The sequence below is a fragment of the Salvia miltiorrhiza genome, chromosome 7 (genome assembly GCF_028751815.1).
Source record: "Salvia miltiorrhiza cultivar Shanhuang (shh) chromosome 7, IMPLAD_Smil_shh, whole genome shotgun sequence".
NCBI classification, from domain to species: Eukaryota; Viridiplantae; Streptophyta; class Magnoliopsida; order Lamiales; family Lamiaceae; genus Salvia; species Salvia miltiorrhiza.
The window spans coordinates 36,048,322-36,066,745 of record NC_080393.1 but is presented as its reverse complement, the minus strand read 5'-3'; the positions used below and the strand labels follow the sequence as shown (position 1 = coordinate 36,066,745).

Genomic DNA, 18,424 nt, shown 5'->3' with positions numbered 1-18,424 from the left:
CATTTGGTAACTCATTCTTGATATTATTGGCAATGGAGATATGCTGATCAGAGACAATCAAAAGTGGATTGGCTTGCCCATAAACTCATCAGATGCGCGACATGAAATATATCCACGATTCATCGTTCTCTTTCGGGCCAACACCATACGCGAGTGGGAATATACTTTCGTTGTCATCCTTGGTCACTGCAACAAACGAAATACCCTTATTCTTGCCCTTCAAGTGTGTGCCATCGACTACAATCACTGTCATAACTTGAACATGAAACAACCAACCGCAGCTCCAAGAGTAACAAATAAGTGTTTGAATCGGCCATTGTTCGCTATTTTATTTAACACGCCGCAAGTGTACGGGTGCAATTGTGTACAGTAGCAAGCAAGGTGGTATTCCACAAAAACTGAATTAACCAATTCCTATCCTAAATTATTCTACTCTATCTGGACAAAAGAAATTAAAAGTTTTGTTTTTAAAACTAAAAAAATAAATAAATACTGGAAACCAAAATAAATCAAGCTGTGAAACAGATAAGAGAAGATTTCTCAAGGCAAAGGTTTAACCAGATTCACCTAACTAACATGTTCAATTCAATTAATCAGATGATTCCTAAGGCAATCTCTAAGCTAGTTCATACCCACTCCCGTGGCATACAAACCGTTGATTACATGCAAGGTTATCATCCCTGGATCACACTTCTAACATGTAACTCCTAAAAGTTCCTAGGATTAATGCCCTCACAATTATCAATTCCTTTTAGAATTAAAATAAATATGTTATATGTTCTTAGTTCAGGTAATAATCATCATCTCCCGATCTCAAATTAAAACCTATGATTATGCTAAATTGGTGATCAAGCAATAAAGCAAACAATTATAACAAGAACATAAAAAGGAATAACAATCTCAATTAATTGAATCAAACAATCAGAAATTCAAATCATGTCTACTCCCTAAACCCTGGGAAAAGGGATTCTAGCCACACATAGACATATGAACTAGAATCAATATCTCAATAAAACAGAAAAACATTCAACAATAAAACCGTAGCGAAATCGAGAATCTTCAGTTCTTGCTCTTGCTCCGTTCTCCGTCTCTCACAGCTCTCAGGAAAAGTAAAAAATATGATAGATGGTGATAAAAGTTACTTTCAATATGTTTCTGGGGAGTATTTATATGCCCTAGGTCTCAAAATATAGGTCAAAACCGTGTAGGATCCAAAAATAGCTGAAATAGTAGAAAAATCGCGCAAAAACTGTGCTATCACGCGGCCCGAGGCGCGGCCGCGCGCCCAGCCCGCATGAGGCGCCACGAGGTTCTGACAGTTTTGCGCAGAAATTTTGTTTATGCTCGTTCTCCCTCGTCCGAACTCCGATTTACGATTCGTTTGCGTTCACGAACTCCTATTGAGACGAACTACAACTTGTATTTCATCCAATTCTTCCAAATTCTGCTTCGTTATTTCTGAAAATTCGTTCAAACGACAAGCAAGTGACAAGCTCGTGACCAAAAACCAATATAAGCTCAAATAAATCATAAAACACACAAAATGCTCATAACTAAACATCAAATATGACACACCAAGAGGTAAAAATGCATGTTTATCAACCCCCAAACTTGAACTATTGTCCATCCTCGAACAAAACAAAGATGAACCAAGAATGAATCAACAAGAGGGCAGAGAAAGGTGGATAACATTATGGCTTCAGATTTGTCAATAAAAATACCAGCATGCATTTGTATTTCCTATCATCAAGATATTACACTCATGACAAACTTCAAATTATGGTCTCAATGACTTGCAATCCTCGCCAAAAAGATATAGAAAATAAGAACTCTCAACTCTCAAGTGTATCAATTAACATGGACGTGTATACGCTCAGTTCAAGCAGAACAAGTACTCAACCATAAGCTTGTCAATCGTCTCACCTCTCCACCACTCAATGTGTGCTCTTATAACCAAGATCAAAAAGGTCTTCATTAAGGGTTGTAATGTAGGCTCTTTGGTAAGGTAGGATATGTTTGGCTAAGTGACTAAAAGATACTCCTCAATGTAGTACAATCACCAATCGTATAACATCCTTACTCAACAATCATCCTCCTATTCCCAACAACCAACTTTTTCAATGTAGAATCCATCACAACACCTCAATTACTTCTCATGATATTATGATTTTCTAAAGCATCCTATGTACCTCTTTTTTTTCTTTTTTTCTCTTTTTTTTCAATTATTTTCCCTTTTCTTTTCTTTTCTTTTTTTTTTCTTTTCTCCACCGTTCTTTTTTTTTCTCTTTTTTTTTTCTTTCAACAACTTATAGGGTACTAGGATTTTCAATTTAAAACCACAAAACATAACTCATGATCATTCATCTCCACAACCCAATTATCTCCTATCAAATAATCTCCAAGCTCCCACCCATAGCTAAATCAAAAAATATGGAAAAATAAGGCTCAAAGAGGGTGAACTAGGATCATATAAAGATATAGGACAAATATGGGATAAATAGGCTAGCAAAGATGGCCTTCTATCATCTCAAAGTTATTAAGAACACTATGTGACCTCGAGGGAGAAACCAAGATAAGTTCTAGTGAGAAACATGCATGCTCGAACAATCACTCAAGAATAAAAAATAAGACTGTAAAAATAGTGACAGTCAAGGCTCAAATCTCACAGCTTATATCATTGATTGCAAACACATAGAGACCCCGCTTATCATTCATCATTCATGCTCAATCTCAACAATATCGACACAAACGCATGCAATTTCACAAGTTTCAAACAGAAATCATCATGAACCAGTTATCCAACCAATCTCTACACTACTCACATCATCATCAAGGTAATCATAACAGAGAAACCACCAAAGCAAGACTAAACAACTCAACGACGAAATAAAAACAACCAAAAATAAAAGTGCACCCACAAAGACACATCCCCCCAAACTTATTCACCACCAATGAGAATAAGTTTGAAAATGATTTGTGGGGCACAAAACAAACTAACAAATGAAAAGAAACGAACTAACCAAAAATTGGGTTGCCTCCCAATAAGCGCTATTTTTAACGTCATTAGCTCAACAGAATAGCAAACTCTTCAAGGAGGCTTGTACATACAGTGCTGCGACCAGCTGCTCCCTGCTCCACTTTTTCCAGCCATGCTCCCTTCCTGCGAATTCTGATCACCTGGGTCCTGCCAAGAAAACTGATCCTCATCAAATGTATTAAAAACATCAACACTTACCTTGCCCGGATCTTTAACTTTCTTGGGCACTTCGTCCTTGTGGATGCGGTATGGTTCATAGACATAGAAAGTTTAGCTTTCATCATGAACTCGCAGCGTGAGCTCTCATTTCTCCACATCAATCAAAGCTCTTCCCGTTGCAAGGAACGGGTGCCCCAAAATCAGTTGGATTTTGTTGTCATCCTCAATGTCTAAAACCACAAAATCGGCAGGGAGAATAAAATCCCCCACCTTCACGAGCACGTTCTCCACAATTCCACGAGAATAAGTGACCGACCTGTCCGCCATCTGCAGCCTCAGAGAAGTATGTTTCAATTCCCCAATCGCCAGTTGCTGAAAAATAGATAGAGGCATGAGATTTATGCGCGCCCCCAAGTCGCAGAATGACCTTCCGAAATGCTGGCCTCCAATAATGCAGGAAAGTGTGAAACTACCCGGATCTTTGACCTTCGCCAGCAGCTTCCTCTGTAGAATCGCGCTACATTCTTCATTGAGATTCACCGTCTCAAACTCTCCCAGCCTCTTCTTCCTCGAGATAATGTCCTTCAGGAATCTAGCATACTGCAGCATCTCCTGCAGTGCTTCCACCAAAGAAATATTAATATGCACTTTCCTGAAGATCTCTAAGAACTTGGAGAACTGCTCTTTCACCCTCTCTTTCTTATGGCGCTGAGGGAAAGGTATGGTCACAATTGCTGGCGAAGTAGCTTTTTGCTTTTCAACCTTCTTTCTACCAGAAACCTCAACAGTGACCTCCTCAGCTTTTTCCTCAATCAGCCGTGCACTATCATACTTTACCGTCATGGCCCCTTCCTGTGTAGTCCCGCTCGGCAGATCAACCATCTTAAAATGATGTTGGGGAAACGGCATCCACCCCGGAGGACGCAGATGAGGTGGAAGTCGTCGGCCTTCCTCATGGACTCTCCACGAGAGCTCTTCTTTCTCCATCTCATCAGATCTATGGCTGCCTTCAGAGGTGACTTCACTCTTTAATCCAATTTGGACGCCCTCCATGATGAAGCTGTTGGGATTCCCATACGCCCAATTCCAATTTGGACGCCCTCCATGATGAAGCTGTTGTCCACTATTATATCCGCTCTATTACCCATGCTGAAAGTTCCCATAGTTTCTACTGTTGATGTAGTTGGTGTCTTCTACGCCTGTCGGGATCTCTATAGCCGGCTCATGATTTCCAATAGTCAAAGCTGTAATTTTCGAAGTCAGCTCTGCCAGCTGAGTAGCAATCAACGCCAAAGGGTCCGAACTGGAGGTAGCAGCAACTTTCTTAAGGTGAACTCTCTCAGATGACCATTGATAGCTCGTGGTGGCCATGCTCTCAATGATCTCCATTGCTTCATAACTCCCCTTCTTAAGCAAGGAACCACCTACAGCTGTATCCATGAACATCCTGGTGCGCTCCCCGCAAGTATTATAGAACATAACTACTTGCGTGCCTTCATCAAATCCATGGTTTGGGCATTTTCTGAGCTTCTCTTGATATCTCTCCCAAGTCTCCGCCAGTGTCTCTCCTTCAAACTGTTGGAATTGGAGAATGTCCATCTTTAACTTCAAAGTTAGCCCGGGAGGATGAAACTTTCGCAGGAAAAGATCCGCCAAATCCCCCTATATTGGATTAGCTCCCAGCTGTAGAGTTTGATACCACGACTTTGCCTTATCCCTGAGTGAGAATGGAAAAATGCGGAGTTGTATAATATCGTCAGGGACTCCATTCATCTTAACAGTGCTGCACAGCTCTAAGAATTGCGCCAGATGCACATTGGGATCCTCCACAGCTTTGCCTCCATACTAGTTTTGCTGCACCATCGTGATCAAACCAGTCTTGAGCTCAAAATTGTTTGCGTTAACTCTTGGAGGATCATGAAACTGATAGTGCGGAGTGAACGCCTCATTAATGGAAGGCTGCTTCTGAGCCTCGCGGTTTTCCTGCGCCTCAATCAAACGCTGCAGTTGCTCCTTGAGAGCACGGACTTCTTCTGCGGTAGCCATAAAACTACCTAGCAAACTTCAGAACCAAAAATCAGGACTACAGGAAAAAAACAGAATTTAAATAAACAGAAAAAAAAATCCAGATTAGTATCAAATAATTAATAGATAGTACTGATAAAATCAGTCCCCGGCAACGGCGTCAAAAACTTATTCGCTATTTTATTTAACACGCTGCAAGTGTACAGGTGTAATTGTGTACAGTACCAAGTAAGGTCGTATTCCACAGAGACTGAATTAACCAATTTCTATCCTAAATTATTCTACTCTATCTGGACAAACGAAATTAAGAGTTTTGTTTTTAAAACTAAAAAAATAAATAAATACTGGAAACAAAATAAATCAAGCTGTGAAACAGATAAGAGAAGATTTCCCAAGGCAAAGGTTTCAACAGATTCACCTAACTAACATGTTCAATTCAATTAATCAGATGATTCCTAAGGCAATCTCTAAGCTAGTTCATACCCACTCCCGTGGCATACAAACCGTTGATTACATGCAAGGTTACCATCCTTAGATCACACTTCTAACATGTAACTCCTAAAAGTTCCTAGGATTAATGCCCTCACAATTATCAATTCCCTTTAGAATTAAAACAAATGTGTTCTATGTTCTTAGTTCAGGTAATAATCATCATCTCCCGATCTCAAATTAAAACCTATGATTATGCTAAATTGGTGATCAAGCAATAAAGCAAACAATTATAAGAAGAACATAAAAAGGAATAACAATCTCAATTAATTGAATCAAACAGTCAGAAATTCAAATCATGTCTACTCCATAAACTCTGGGAAAAGGGATTCTAGCCACACATAGACATATGAACTAGAATCAATATCTCAATAAAACAGAAAAACATTCAACAATAAAACCGTAGTGAAATCGAGAATCTTCAGTTCTTGCTCTTGCTCCGTTCTCCGTCTCTCACAGCTCTCAGGAAAGTAAAAAATATGATAGATGGTGATAAAAGTTACTTTCAATATGTTTCTGGGGAGTATTTATATGCCCTAGGTCTCAAAATATAGGTCAAAACCGTGTAGGATCAAAAAATAGCTGAAATAATAGAAAAATCGCGCAAAAACTGTGCTGTCACGCGGCCCGAGGCGCGGCCGCGCGCCCAGCCCGCATGAGGCACCACGAGGTTCTGACAGTTTTGCGCAGCAATTTTGTTTATGCTCGTTCTCCCTCGTCCAAACTCCGATTTATGAGACGAACTACAACTTGTATGTATTTCAGCCAATTCTTCCAAATTCTGCTTCATTATTTCTAAAAATTCGTTCAAACGACAAGCAAGTGACAAGTTCGTGACCAAAAACCAATATAAGCTCAAATAAATCATCAAACACACAAAATTCTCATAACTAAACATCAAATATGACACACCAAGAGGTAAAAATACATGTATATCAGCCATCAGGGCCAACTTCGCACTCCACCAATGCCACATCGTACTTGATGCGTATACCATACTCATGTTGCAGCTCCAGCTAGATGGCCTTCAGCTTCAAGATCTCACAATCGTCATGTATTTTTTATGCTAAATATACTGCAACGACTTTCGCGTGGGCCTTTATTTGCTTTATGCGCCCTAGATCACCATCGCATGAGTGCTCATTGGTGAACTTATACACACCCTAAATTGATCCATCTTGAGACGATGCACTGAGCTTGAAGGGGAACTTATCTGAATGCCTGCATTTGAAGTAAATACGTCTATTGTCTCATTTGGTGACAGAAGATTCCTTGCCTTGCTTCATGTTCCACAAACCTATTGGATTTGTATACTGAAAGCAAGAACGTTTTATGCTTGTATACAATGATTCCTGTGTTCACTATTTAATCTCCTATCTGATTGTGTTCATGATTGCATATGTATGTTCTTTATCTCTATATAAGTAGATTATATGGTGTGTTGTAGATCACAGAAGACTAGATAATTGGAATAACCTTAAGAGATATAAAAATGATTACAGCCGAAATGACTCTAGGACGAGTCGTTGGTTTAGGCTGCAGTATAGATGGAAGGAGTTTGTCTTGACTACTTTTCTATACTGGTATGTCATAACGTATTGATAGGATCACAGTGAGATGTATTCTTCTATCTGACATAAGTGAAGAATCAAGATCTCGGTGACTTAATAGAATCTTAATACTAATAAGATTTCAAATATATATGTTAATTCGTATATCACTTTGACTTACTATGGGTGAGAGTTATATAGTAACTTGAGTACTCTGTATCTTGGGTGATAGCGGTCAATATATGATACTCCCTCTGTCCCACTTCAATTGGCACATTTGCCTTTTTTCTTTGTCCCACTACAATTGGCACTTTCACTTTTTCTACACACATAAAAGAAGTGGACCCTACCTACTTTACACTCTTTATCCTTTATTCTTAATCTCCGTGCCCACTTCAAAAGTGCCAATTGAAGTGGGACGGAGGGAGTATTTGATTATCTGTATTAGTACCCCTATCCGGTATAGGATAATGACATCCCCTTAAGGAGCTCAACAAGGTTTATTGCGTTAAACCCTGCAGGTTGATTAAGTTCAGACGCAATAATAAAGTTTGAGTGGTACTGCTTAAGGATTACGAAGAGATTAATTAATTTAAGCTGTCAGAGCTCTAATTAATTAATGGATGTCGGATATTTTAAATACGGAGATTTAATAAGTCTAAATACAAGCCCCGACTCATCACCGACAATAAATGGGTAAGTCAGTATTGATTCTCTAGTGGAATGAATTAATACTTATGAATTAATTATGATTTGGGCTAATCATAGAAATTAATTCATTAGAGGTCCATCTTTATTCCTTGTATCTGGTCCCTAGACTGGCCCAAAGTCTCATGTGCCCTAGTAGGAGAATTTTCGCCTATCACAGTTACTGGTGTCCTAGGACTGTATTTTGTCTTTAAATACAGCTGTCTGCTCTCAGGAAGAAACACACGATATTTAGGGTTTCGAGCGAGCAGCAGAGGGGCGCAACTTTGAGAAGGCTAATTTCTCCTTGGGAACTCTCACAGCTCGTTGTCCATCTTTATTCCTTGTATCTGGTCCCTAGACTGGCCCAAAGTCTCTTGTGCCCTAGTGGGAGAATTTTCGCCTATCACAGTTCCTGGTGCCCTAGGACTGTATTTTGTTTTTAAATACAGTTGTCTGCTCTCAGGAAGAAACACACGATATTTAGGGTTTCGAGAGAGTAGAAAGGGCACCACTTTGAGAAGGCTAATTTCTCCTTGGGAACTCTCACAGCTCGTTGTCCATCCAACGATGAAAGTTGAGCGGGATACAGTTTAGAAGATCAGAACTGGAGTCTTTCAACTCAATCATCGACAGCCTCTGCATACAATTCTCAAGTAAGTGTTTCTAACTCCAATGTGCAACACTTAAATTCATAGGAGCATGTTAGGAATTAATCGTTGTATGGTGAATTAAGATATCCGAGAAACGATCCTATTGGGGCTATAATCCTTCAAGACCGACTGCAATGATCAGTTCATCTTTGCTATTAAAATAAGAATTCTTTGACAGCTCCCGAGGTAGTAGCTAATAATCTTCAATCCCAAAAATGCTCATTTGCTTGTTGACAGTAAACGTTGGATTTGGGACATCCCATGAAGGCCAATCCGTTGATTGATGATTACACCAAGTGACCGAGGGTTCAACGATTTCTTGCGCGGGTGAATCTCCAGTTGAGATGTCCAAATAAGCATATCGTTGGATTGCTTCCAATCCATCCCCACTTTGGAATATTGCGTTACATTCACCTCCATATGCGGAAGATTGAGGGAAATCAAACGAAGGAACATACTCATCCACTAGACTCGTCTTCGACAACAAAAATCTCAGGGAAATGTGGTTGGGACGCCAACAACAGAAGCAAATCACTTTCATCAGTAAAAAGATTTTTACTTGCAACCCTACCATTTAATCTCATCGTCAAATAATATAAGTTGTAATTAGTGCTCAATGAATTTTCCAACATCAGGTGATTTATCATGTACAACTTAGTAGTCATGGTGTCTCCAAAAATATACAAAACCTTAGAAGAGCCGATGATGTACTCATAACCATTGAAGGCACCTCCATAATTAACCGTAAAGTATCTCCCATATTCATCCATCTACAGAAAAAATAATCAATAAATAAATATATGATGTAAAGGGAACGAAATATGAAAATACAACATATAACATGTTAAAATGCTCGAAAAACATATGTCCACCCGGGAACGTGTCCGAGAAAATGTGTTCGATCGTGTATTACAGAATTTGTAATCACACACGGCCGGACACATTTTCAGAGATACTTGTCCGGGCAGACAGATGGTTTTCGAGCATTTTAACATGAATTATGAAGAAATATATGTACATTACTAAAATTTAAGTAATAATTACTAATTAATACTTTAGAACATGCTAGAATGTGCTCTAATTCACATATATTCCTTAAAACATAGCTTTAAATCATAAAGTATGCTATTATATGTTAATAATTCACATAAACATCATACGATCAAACAAAACATTGAAAATATACAATAACCAACTTAGCCCTTCTTTAATTACATTTTAAATGTAAAATAACATACCTTTAAATTTGGGATGCGAGAATTCACAAATAATAGCTTCACCACTTGGAAAATATTATACTTTTTGTTGAGTTTGAGTGTTTTTACAGTTTGCAATGGAGTGTGTCCGTCGAGATCTCATATATAAACAAAGATTCCTTCATTTTCATGTGAATTTCAATGAAATTAGAGTATTTGACGTGAATACTTTACTGACAAGGCTATTTCACATCATATTTGTCATTTATAATCAATTATTATAAAAAAAATCTATCCGACTGGCCGGTCGGACACAAGGTTGTCACGGCCGGACACTGGTTTTTTTCGGTCGGACACATGTTTTTTTTTACCGTCGTGTGTTTTGAGTGCCAATCTTGATTGTGTTAATTTTTAATATTTATATTCCATTGATTAATTAGCCTATGATTTAATTCTAAAAACTTTGATTTTATTCAAAAATAAATTAATATTTGATCGTGTACACCATCTTTCACTTTTTCCAACACTTACGTGACTAAAATCAGTGTTTAATTTCATGACATGGATGTTTTTCTTACACTTTAACAACTTTTGTCATAGATGTGTAAGACTTTTTGTTGAAAACAATGCATACCCATCGCAATTCCGTCTTTTTTCATCGCTTAATCAGGTTCCGGAAGAGAGCTCAAAGGATTGAACACCTCAAGATTGGGGGTGTCATGGTTTATGATCAGAATGTCATTCAAGATCACATTATTGATTTCTTTTCTAGTCTTTTTAGGGATGATGTTCCGTGCACAGTTGATAGGGGCATGCTTGAAGCGATCATTGATGATTGTGTGACTGAGGAGCAGAACGGAATTCTCACTAGTATTCCGGATGATAAGGAGATTGCGCCGTCTGTCTTTGGGATGGATGCTAACAGTGCGCCAGGTCCGGATGGGTTTTCTGGTGACTTCTTTCACAGCTGTTGGAGTATTATTAAAGCATATGTGGTTGTGGCCATTCGTGCTTTTTTTCTTAATAGTTATTTGCCGGCTGGGTGTAATGCGAGCACGCTGATTCTTATTCCTCAAAAGGACGCAGTAGATACTATGGTTGATCTCCGGCCTATCATTCTCTCCAATTTCTTCTTTAAAATTGTTTCGAAGATTTTAGCTATGCGTTTAGGAGGGATTGCCTCTCTTTGTGTCTCTCAGAATCAGTTTCGGTTCATCAGTGGTCCATCCATTCATGATTGTATTGCTATGGGGTCGGAGGGCTTTAGTTGCATGAATAGAACGGGTCGGCGTTCCAACATGGCGAGTAAGATTGGCATCCACAAAGCTTTTGATACAATGAGTTAGGATTTTATCTTACAGGTGCTTCGGGTGAATGGCTATCACGAGAGGTTCATTCGGTGGATTTCGATTATTTTTAGTTCTGCTCGTATTTCTATTCTTTACAATGGACAGCTTAGTGGGTATTTTGCTTGCTCCCGTGGTGTGAGGCAGGGGGACCCCCTTTCGCCTATTCTTTTTGGTATTGCTGAGGATGTGCTCAACCACCTTTTCTTGAATTATGTGCAGTCGAGGTATCTGATTTCCATGGATTTTAGCCGCTCTGCGCACTTCCCAACGCATCTCCTTTATGCGGATGATATTCTGATTTTCTGCAAAGCTTCTGTGAAGAATGCTCGGAAAATCAAGGAGATTTTGGATTTGTATGGAGATCTTTCTAGGCAGATCTGCAGCCTGGAGAAGTCTCGCATTTTTTTCGCAAATAGAGTTTCACCGGCGCTGAAACATGGTATTTTGCGCAATCTTGGGTTTTCTATGGGAGGGCTTTCGGTTACCTACTTGGGAGTTCCTCTTTTTGTTGGTCGGATTAGGGCTTCGTATTTTGCTGCCATTCATGATCGCACTTTCAGAAATTTGCTCGCTGGAAGGGGCTTCATCTTTCTATGGCTGGGCGCATTTGTTTGGTTCGTTCTGTTATTCAGAGTTCTGACACTCATTCTATGATGATTTACAGATGGCCGAAGTCTCTGATTTATAGTCTAGATCGATGTTGTCGTAATTTTATCTGGTCCGGAAGCATTGATACGAACCCTTCTTGCTCTGTCAGTTGGTCACGTGTGTGCAGCTCACGTGTGGAGGGAGGGTTAGGAGTGCGTTCTTTCTCTGTCATGAATACCAGTTTTTTGATGAAAATGGCATGGCGTATGGTGCAGGGCAAAGATTTTATGGCCGATATTTTAAGAACGAGATATCTCAACTCTTTCAATTATGCTAAGCATAATCTAGGGTCTTCTCCTGTGTGGACGAGTGTTCATGATCATGTGAACCAGTTGGTTGACGACTCCTATTCGTATATTGGTTCGGGAGCTAGCACGATGTTCTGGTGTGATGACTGGCTAGGGTATAGATTGACGGACAAGCTGCAGGTACCTCACTTCATGCATGACTTTTTGAAGCAGGCCGTGGATGATTATTTTTTTGATGGGATATGGAATTTCACTGAAGATTTTATTATTACCTATCCTGATATTGTCATTGATATTTTATTGCTTCATGTGGGTGGTGACGAGGACACGCGATACTGAAAACATTCGGTTAGTGGAGAGGTGACGGCTGCCACGGCTTACGCGCATACAAGCCATGATTTCCCTAAAGTTTCATGGGGGACATGGATTTGGGAGCGCTTTATTCCAAAAAGACGTTCGCTTGTGTGTTGGCGTATTATCCATCAGCGTTTGCCGACTATTGATGGTCTTATTCGTCGGGGTTTGCATGGTCCCAATCGTTGCGTCCTTTGTGGGAATGCTGAAGAACCTATCAATCATTTGTTTTGGGAATGTGATGTTATTAAACCAATGTGGGGTGAGTTTTTAGATTGGTTTCAAAAAATGGATTTTATGCAATGTGCGGATATTCACAACTTGCTTGTTATGGCTTGGTCTTCGGAATTTAGTTCTTTGATTCGTTCTTTTTGGAAGGCTAGTGTCATTAATTTATTGTGGAAAATCTGGGATTGCCGCAGTCGGGTTATCTTTAAGGAGTCGGATTTTCATGCGAAGATGATTACTAGCTATCTCAAAGTTACTTTTAAGGAGTTGGATTTGAATTTTAAAAAGTTGGGCCATTCCAATAACTCTTGGTCGGATTATCTTATTCTTCGTAGTCTTGGAGTACCTACCAGAGCTATGCCCCCGCCTACGTTGATCGAGGTTCATTGGTGGCCTTCGGTTGTTCGTTGGATGAAGGTGAATACAGATGGGTCAGCTCATGGGTCGCCAAGTAATATTGCGGCTGGAGGGGTTTTCCGAGACAGCTGGGGTTGGGTACGCTGTTGTTTTCACTTTGGGTGGTCTTGGGTTTGCCTTTGAAGCTGAGTTGTTGGTTCTTATTCACGCAATCTCAATTGCTCATAATCGAGGTTGGCTTTATCTTCGGGTTGAAGCAGATTCGGAGTATGTGGTCCGGCTTCTTCACTCTAGACGAGTGGATGTTCCTTGGCGTTTTGTTGCTCTCTGGAAACAAATGCTAGCCAAACTGTTCGATTTTCACTTGCAGGTGTCGCAAATTTTCCGTGAGGGAAATCGAGTTGCGGATATTATGGCTAATCAGGATCGACTTGATGGATGGTGGCCCTATGCGATTGAGGAAATTAAGTCGGCAGTTGTTATGGATATGGCGACTCATAGTGCGGTTCGCATTAAACGTTGATGAGGACAGTCAATGTTTTCAGCTCAGAAGCCTCTGCATACTAGAGCAGAGCAACTCTGATTCCAGAGCTGATCACTTCAAAGGTCAGAGCAGAGACCACAGCAGAGACCAGAGCAGCGCAGCTCATTTCAAATGGCAGGGCATAGACCAGTAGATACCAGAGCAGAGCAGCCCATTTCAAATGGCATGGCAGAGATCAGAGCATAACAACTCTGAGGTCAGAGCAGCGCATAAGACATAGCATATTAGAGGGGCAGAGCAGAGCTGTTCTGAGGGCAGAGCAGATACTAGAGCAGAGCAGCTCAAAAGATCAGAGCAGAGACCATAGCAGAGAAGCTCAAAAGGTCAGAGTAGAGACTGGAGCTACGTCAGAGCAGAGACCAGACCATGAGGTCAGAGCAAAGATTACGGCAGAGCAGCATAGAGGACAGAGCAGAGTAGCTCTGATGTCAGAGCAGATACCAGAGCAACGCAGCTCCACGGTCAGAGCAGAAAACACAGAGTTAAGGGAAGAGTTCAGAGCAGAGCAGAGCTTTGATTTAGCAGTCCCAGGCCTGAGAAGAGGCCAGAGCTTGCAGCTCAAAGATCAGATCAGAGCTCAGAGGTCATTGCAGAGATCAGAGCTATTGGTAGGCAGAGGGGTGTTTGCGGTGACGGCGTATAACCGGCCATGTAGCTACCCTTGCTGCTTACCTGTGGTTTACGTCTTCTTGGTTTGTGCATTTGTGGATGGTTAGTTTTTGGCAACGGAGTCTCACCGGCCAAAACATTTTAACTCTGGTTTTAATCCTCCGTAGCTTTTGACTTGGGTTCACAGCAGTGGGGTGCTTAAAGCGACGGCATATAACCGGCCGGGTAGCTATCCTTTCTACTTTTTGTGGGGTTTGGTTGTGTCGCAGCCCGCAGACCCGACACTAGTAATAGTGGGGTACGAGTATCGATACGACTATTTTTAAAGAATAAAAGATAAGAAGAACTAGGTGAACGTCATGCGGAAGCTCACGTAAAAACATGCTAAGGAAAAACTTCATAAAATTAGCCCAAGGGTAAAATCGTCAACATTGTCATAACTTTTTAATTATCAGGAATTTCACGAACAAAAACAAAACGCGTATAGTTTATTTTTCATAAGGAAGCATAATTTGCAGAGTATCGCAGCAAAAGGCGAACCGATTATATGTATGAAGACACATAACCGTGAGTGTATTGCTTGATCTCAAAAGAAACTAAGTAATTCAAACATCAAGACTCTATTATCATAGAGGCAAAATAGTAATTTAATTTACATCATTTGAAACTCTCCCCCATCAGCACCAGTCCAATCTCACTCCCAGCTTAGCCTGCACATTTAGAAATACATGCAGGGCGTGAGTACATAATACTCAGTGGGCAAATGCCGAAAAACAAGAAAGGTGCTCATAGAGCTATAGGTTTGAAGCTTGCCATATCTCAGCAACACACAGAAATAAATTAGTATTAAAAGAATCTGTGCATGCAGTTTTCATAATTAACATCATAAATAAGTGTCTGCAGACAAAGTATACGTCATGTATGTACCGCATCTACAACTCATCATTATAATTAAGGTACTGAGAAGTAGGCCTCCCTCTCAAGTACCGTGACCGGCCGACCCGAAGACGGCTCACAGTCACCTCTGTGCACAAAATCCCGCTTGTGGCAGGACCGAATTCGTCTCATCAGTAGAGGGTAACACACAAGCTCAACATCAAAAATTGGCAAGTCAAACAGTTCTCAAATATCATTTATCTCAAAACATTTGTTAATCTCATAACATCATTATATCATTAAATCAGTTTAGAAAACTCGGATAATATGTTTATACTCAAAATATTGCCCACCTGAAGTCCTTCGCTTATTCTGGAAAGAAATCAGGCAACTTACTTCTTCGTCTCGCTCGGGCCTTCATACGTCATCATCACATCGTCATCGTCATCGAAGGTTCATGTGATAAAACAAACCTTAGTCAGAAACTCAAATTCTAAATCCAATCTCTTCTTTACTCTAACTTCTCACTCAACATCTATTTACCCGTTAAAACTCAATCCCTAGGTATACTTGGCTTCTAAGGATTCACACGTCCAATTTTCGACTTAACTCTCAACTCGACTCAAACTTATAGCAAACAAGCACATAAACAAGTATAAACACTTAGGCATATTAAAACACACATAGACAAGTCGAAAACAAGCTTTACTCTGCACTGACTCAACTTTAAAACCTCACCAGACTCTGTACAGACCTCTCCTGGGGTCGTAACTCATACCAAAAGAAACCTCTTCGAGTCTAGTTTCATTTAAAAAAAGTAGGATCAAAAACTCCAAGTATTTTAGGAGATATGACTGTTTTACTACAGTCTACCATATCGGCAGTTTTTAGCAACCGAAAAGTTTGATTTTTGAAAAATAGTAAACGTTGTCAAAACGGTCTGAAATTTTGTGGGTACTTAGCTAAGACACTCAGGTCTCAACCATAAAAATTTGGGTTCCCGAATGCTAAGGAAAGCTACTGGAAACGATGACTCTATTGGCTACTCACCGAACAATTCGACAGAATGTAGCAGTCTTAGTTTTACATTTTATAAAAATATCAAACGAAGTCCAAATGACTTGAAATTTTACCGGTGTGCTCAAGACTCTCAAATATACCTACCATAAAATTTTCAGGGTGTTTGGGTGTCAAGAACCCCTCGAAAACAGTAGGTCAGTGGGTCGTGAAAAACGACTCCGAAACATACACACAAGCAAACATGCTCAACTCAACATTTATACAAAGCAAATACATCAAAACTCATTTTAAGCACTTAAAGCACTTAAAAACATTCAAATACATCAAAATACTCGTAATACTCAATCTCGACTCTTTTCTTTCATCATCCACTCAAATCTCATAGAAAACACTTCAACGAACATATCTAACAAATTCCTTCTCAATTTCATGCTCGAAATTTCTCAAATACTCAAATATGATCATTCTCATCATATAACTCATTATTCTCATATTTACTCTCTTTTTATCGTAAAAACTATATTTATTACATCTTTATGAAAATCCATGTACCAACATAAAACTCTTAGCAAAACATGGATAAAATTCTCATAATGATCATAGAGCAAATAAACCTCATTTTATAAAGCATCAAACTCACATCATACAAAAACTCAAAAATCATACAAACTAAACTTAGCCAAAATTTTATTTAGCCTACAATAGACTTAATCAAAAATACAAAGACACTACAATCATGCTTAAAAACATATATCCCAAGCAAAAACACTTAAATAACACATAGACTAAAAAGTCCTAATTTTTACTAACTAACTCTTTGAAATTTTTACAAACACATACAAATCTTTAATCTACTCATAGATCTTTCATTTTTAACCAATTAATCTCACATCAAAACCATCAATTCACAAATAGGGGCATATATACACATATCCCTAATTTTAGCAAACTAACTTACATCAAAACTCCAATTGACATCATATACTTAAATTAATCCATCAATCATCATCATCTACACCTCATAGACTCATTTATATCATCAATTCATCATTTAACTCATTAACTCAAAAGTTACCATTTTTGGGGTAAACTAACTTCCATCAAAGATTTCACATCTAAAGACACATATTTCACAACATATATCAAACATCAATACACATCATATAACTCTCATTTTTCACCCCCAAACAAGAAAAGAAAAAGAAAAATTTTTGAAAGGGTGGAGACCCTTTTTTCGAAAATTTGGAAAGGAAAAGGAAGGGGTGATTTTCTTGCTCATCTTTCAAAAATACACTCACATAACATCTTCCAAACAAGATTTTAGGAAGGACATGGTTACTCACCCAAGTTCTTACCAAAGTTTCTCACTTTCTCACTCTACTTTGGAGCTTCTTCTTCAAGGATTTTCTTGATCAATTTAGGATAGATAGTGTTTATGGAAAGTTTTAGAGTGATGTGAGGTGTTTGGTAATTTTGTTGGAAGCTTCGAAGGTTTGCTCTAATGGAGGAAAATGGTGGAAGTGTGAGGTGAAGAAGATGAGTGTATGTATGTGTGTTGGGCGAAAATTTGTAGTGAGGGAGAGAGGGGTGGCCGAAAATTTAGTGAGGGAGAGAGAGGTTTGGCTTTTGCAAGATTGAGTTTGATCTTGCATATCTTATGCAATATTTGGTAATTAATGGTCTTCTCTCTCTAATCTTTTCTCTTCTCTCTCTAATCTTTTCTCTCTCTCTCTCTAATCTCTCTCTAATCTCTACACTCTCATCTCCACTCTCTCATCCTCTATACTCTCAATCTCTACTCTCTCAATTCCATACTTAGCAAAATTGAGACATATAACATATGGTATGGGGAATTAAATAAAGTGTGAAGGGTGATTAAATAAAAATCACAAAACTATGGTAAAGTCACTCATTAATAAAATACCATAGTATAATTATTCATGTGACCAAAATAATGATCATAGCACTATTATTAGTGCACTCACTCAATTATAATATTCCTCTTCGTAGGAAAAAATAATTTTAAAAAAAATATTATGCCCGGAAAAATTTTCATAAACCGGCGTCATTCGATTTCTCGATAAAAATAACCCATACTTGCTTTGGAAACTCAATCAAAATTCCAAATGCTAAGGTCTCGAATAAAAATCATAATAACTCGGTCACAGTGACACACATCACGAAAATCACATAATCGATTAGTCACGTAATTTCACATAATGTCACATCAAGGCAGTCGGCAAACACAAACAATCTAGACATCTCTCGGACCGACTCTTATCATCAGGGTTCTCACTCTTTCTTCCTCGACTTTAGGTCAGACTCATTATACCTATTCTCTTTAATAGGTCAATCAAACTCTGATAACTCAGTATCTGTTAAATTTATTCCCGGT

General features: G+C 39.1%; 1 protein-coding gene and 1 long non-coding RNA gene across 2 annotated transcripts; one reads left to right on the top strand and one right to left on the bottom strand.

Moving 5' to 3' along the window:
• The first annotated feature begins 10,515 nt into the window (after nt 1-10,515).
• Nucleotides 10,516-12,380, top strand: LOC130994167 (uncharacterized). The gene is made up of 5 exons (XM_057919199.1): nt 10,516-11,035; nt 11,158-11,186; nt 11,251-11,768; nt 11,810-11,897; nt 12,009-12,380. Exons 1-5 carry the CDS (start codon nt 10,516-10,518, stop codon nt 12,378-12,380), a joined length of 1,527 nt encoding a protein of 508 aa, XP_057775182.1.
• A 2,222-nt stretch (nt 12,381-14,602) lies between these two features.
• On the bottom strand, nt 14,603-15,787 carry LOC130996218 (uncharacterized). Its single transcript, XR_009092440.1, has 2 exons — nt 15,363-15,787; nt 14,603-14,843 (listed from the first exon to the last, which is right to left on the bottom strand). It is a non-coding gene; the product is annotated as an uncharacterized LOC130996218 (long non-coding RNA).
• Between the last annotated feature and the right edge of the window lie 2,637 nt (nt 15,788-18,424).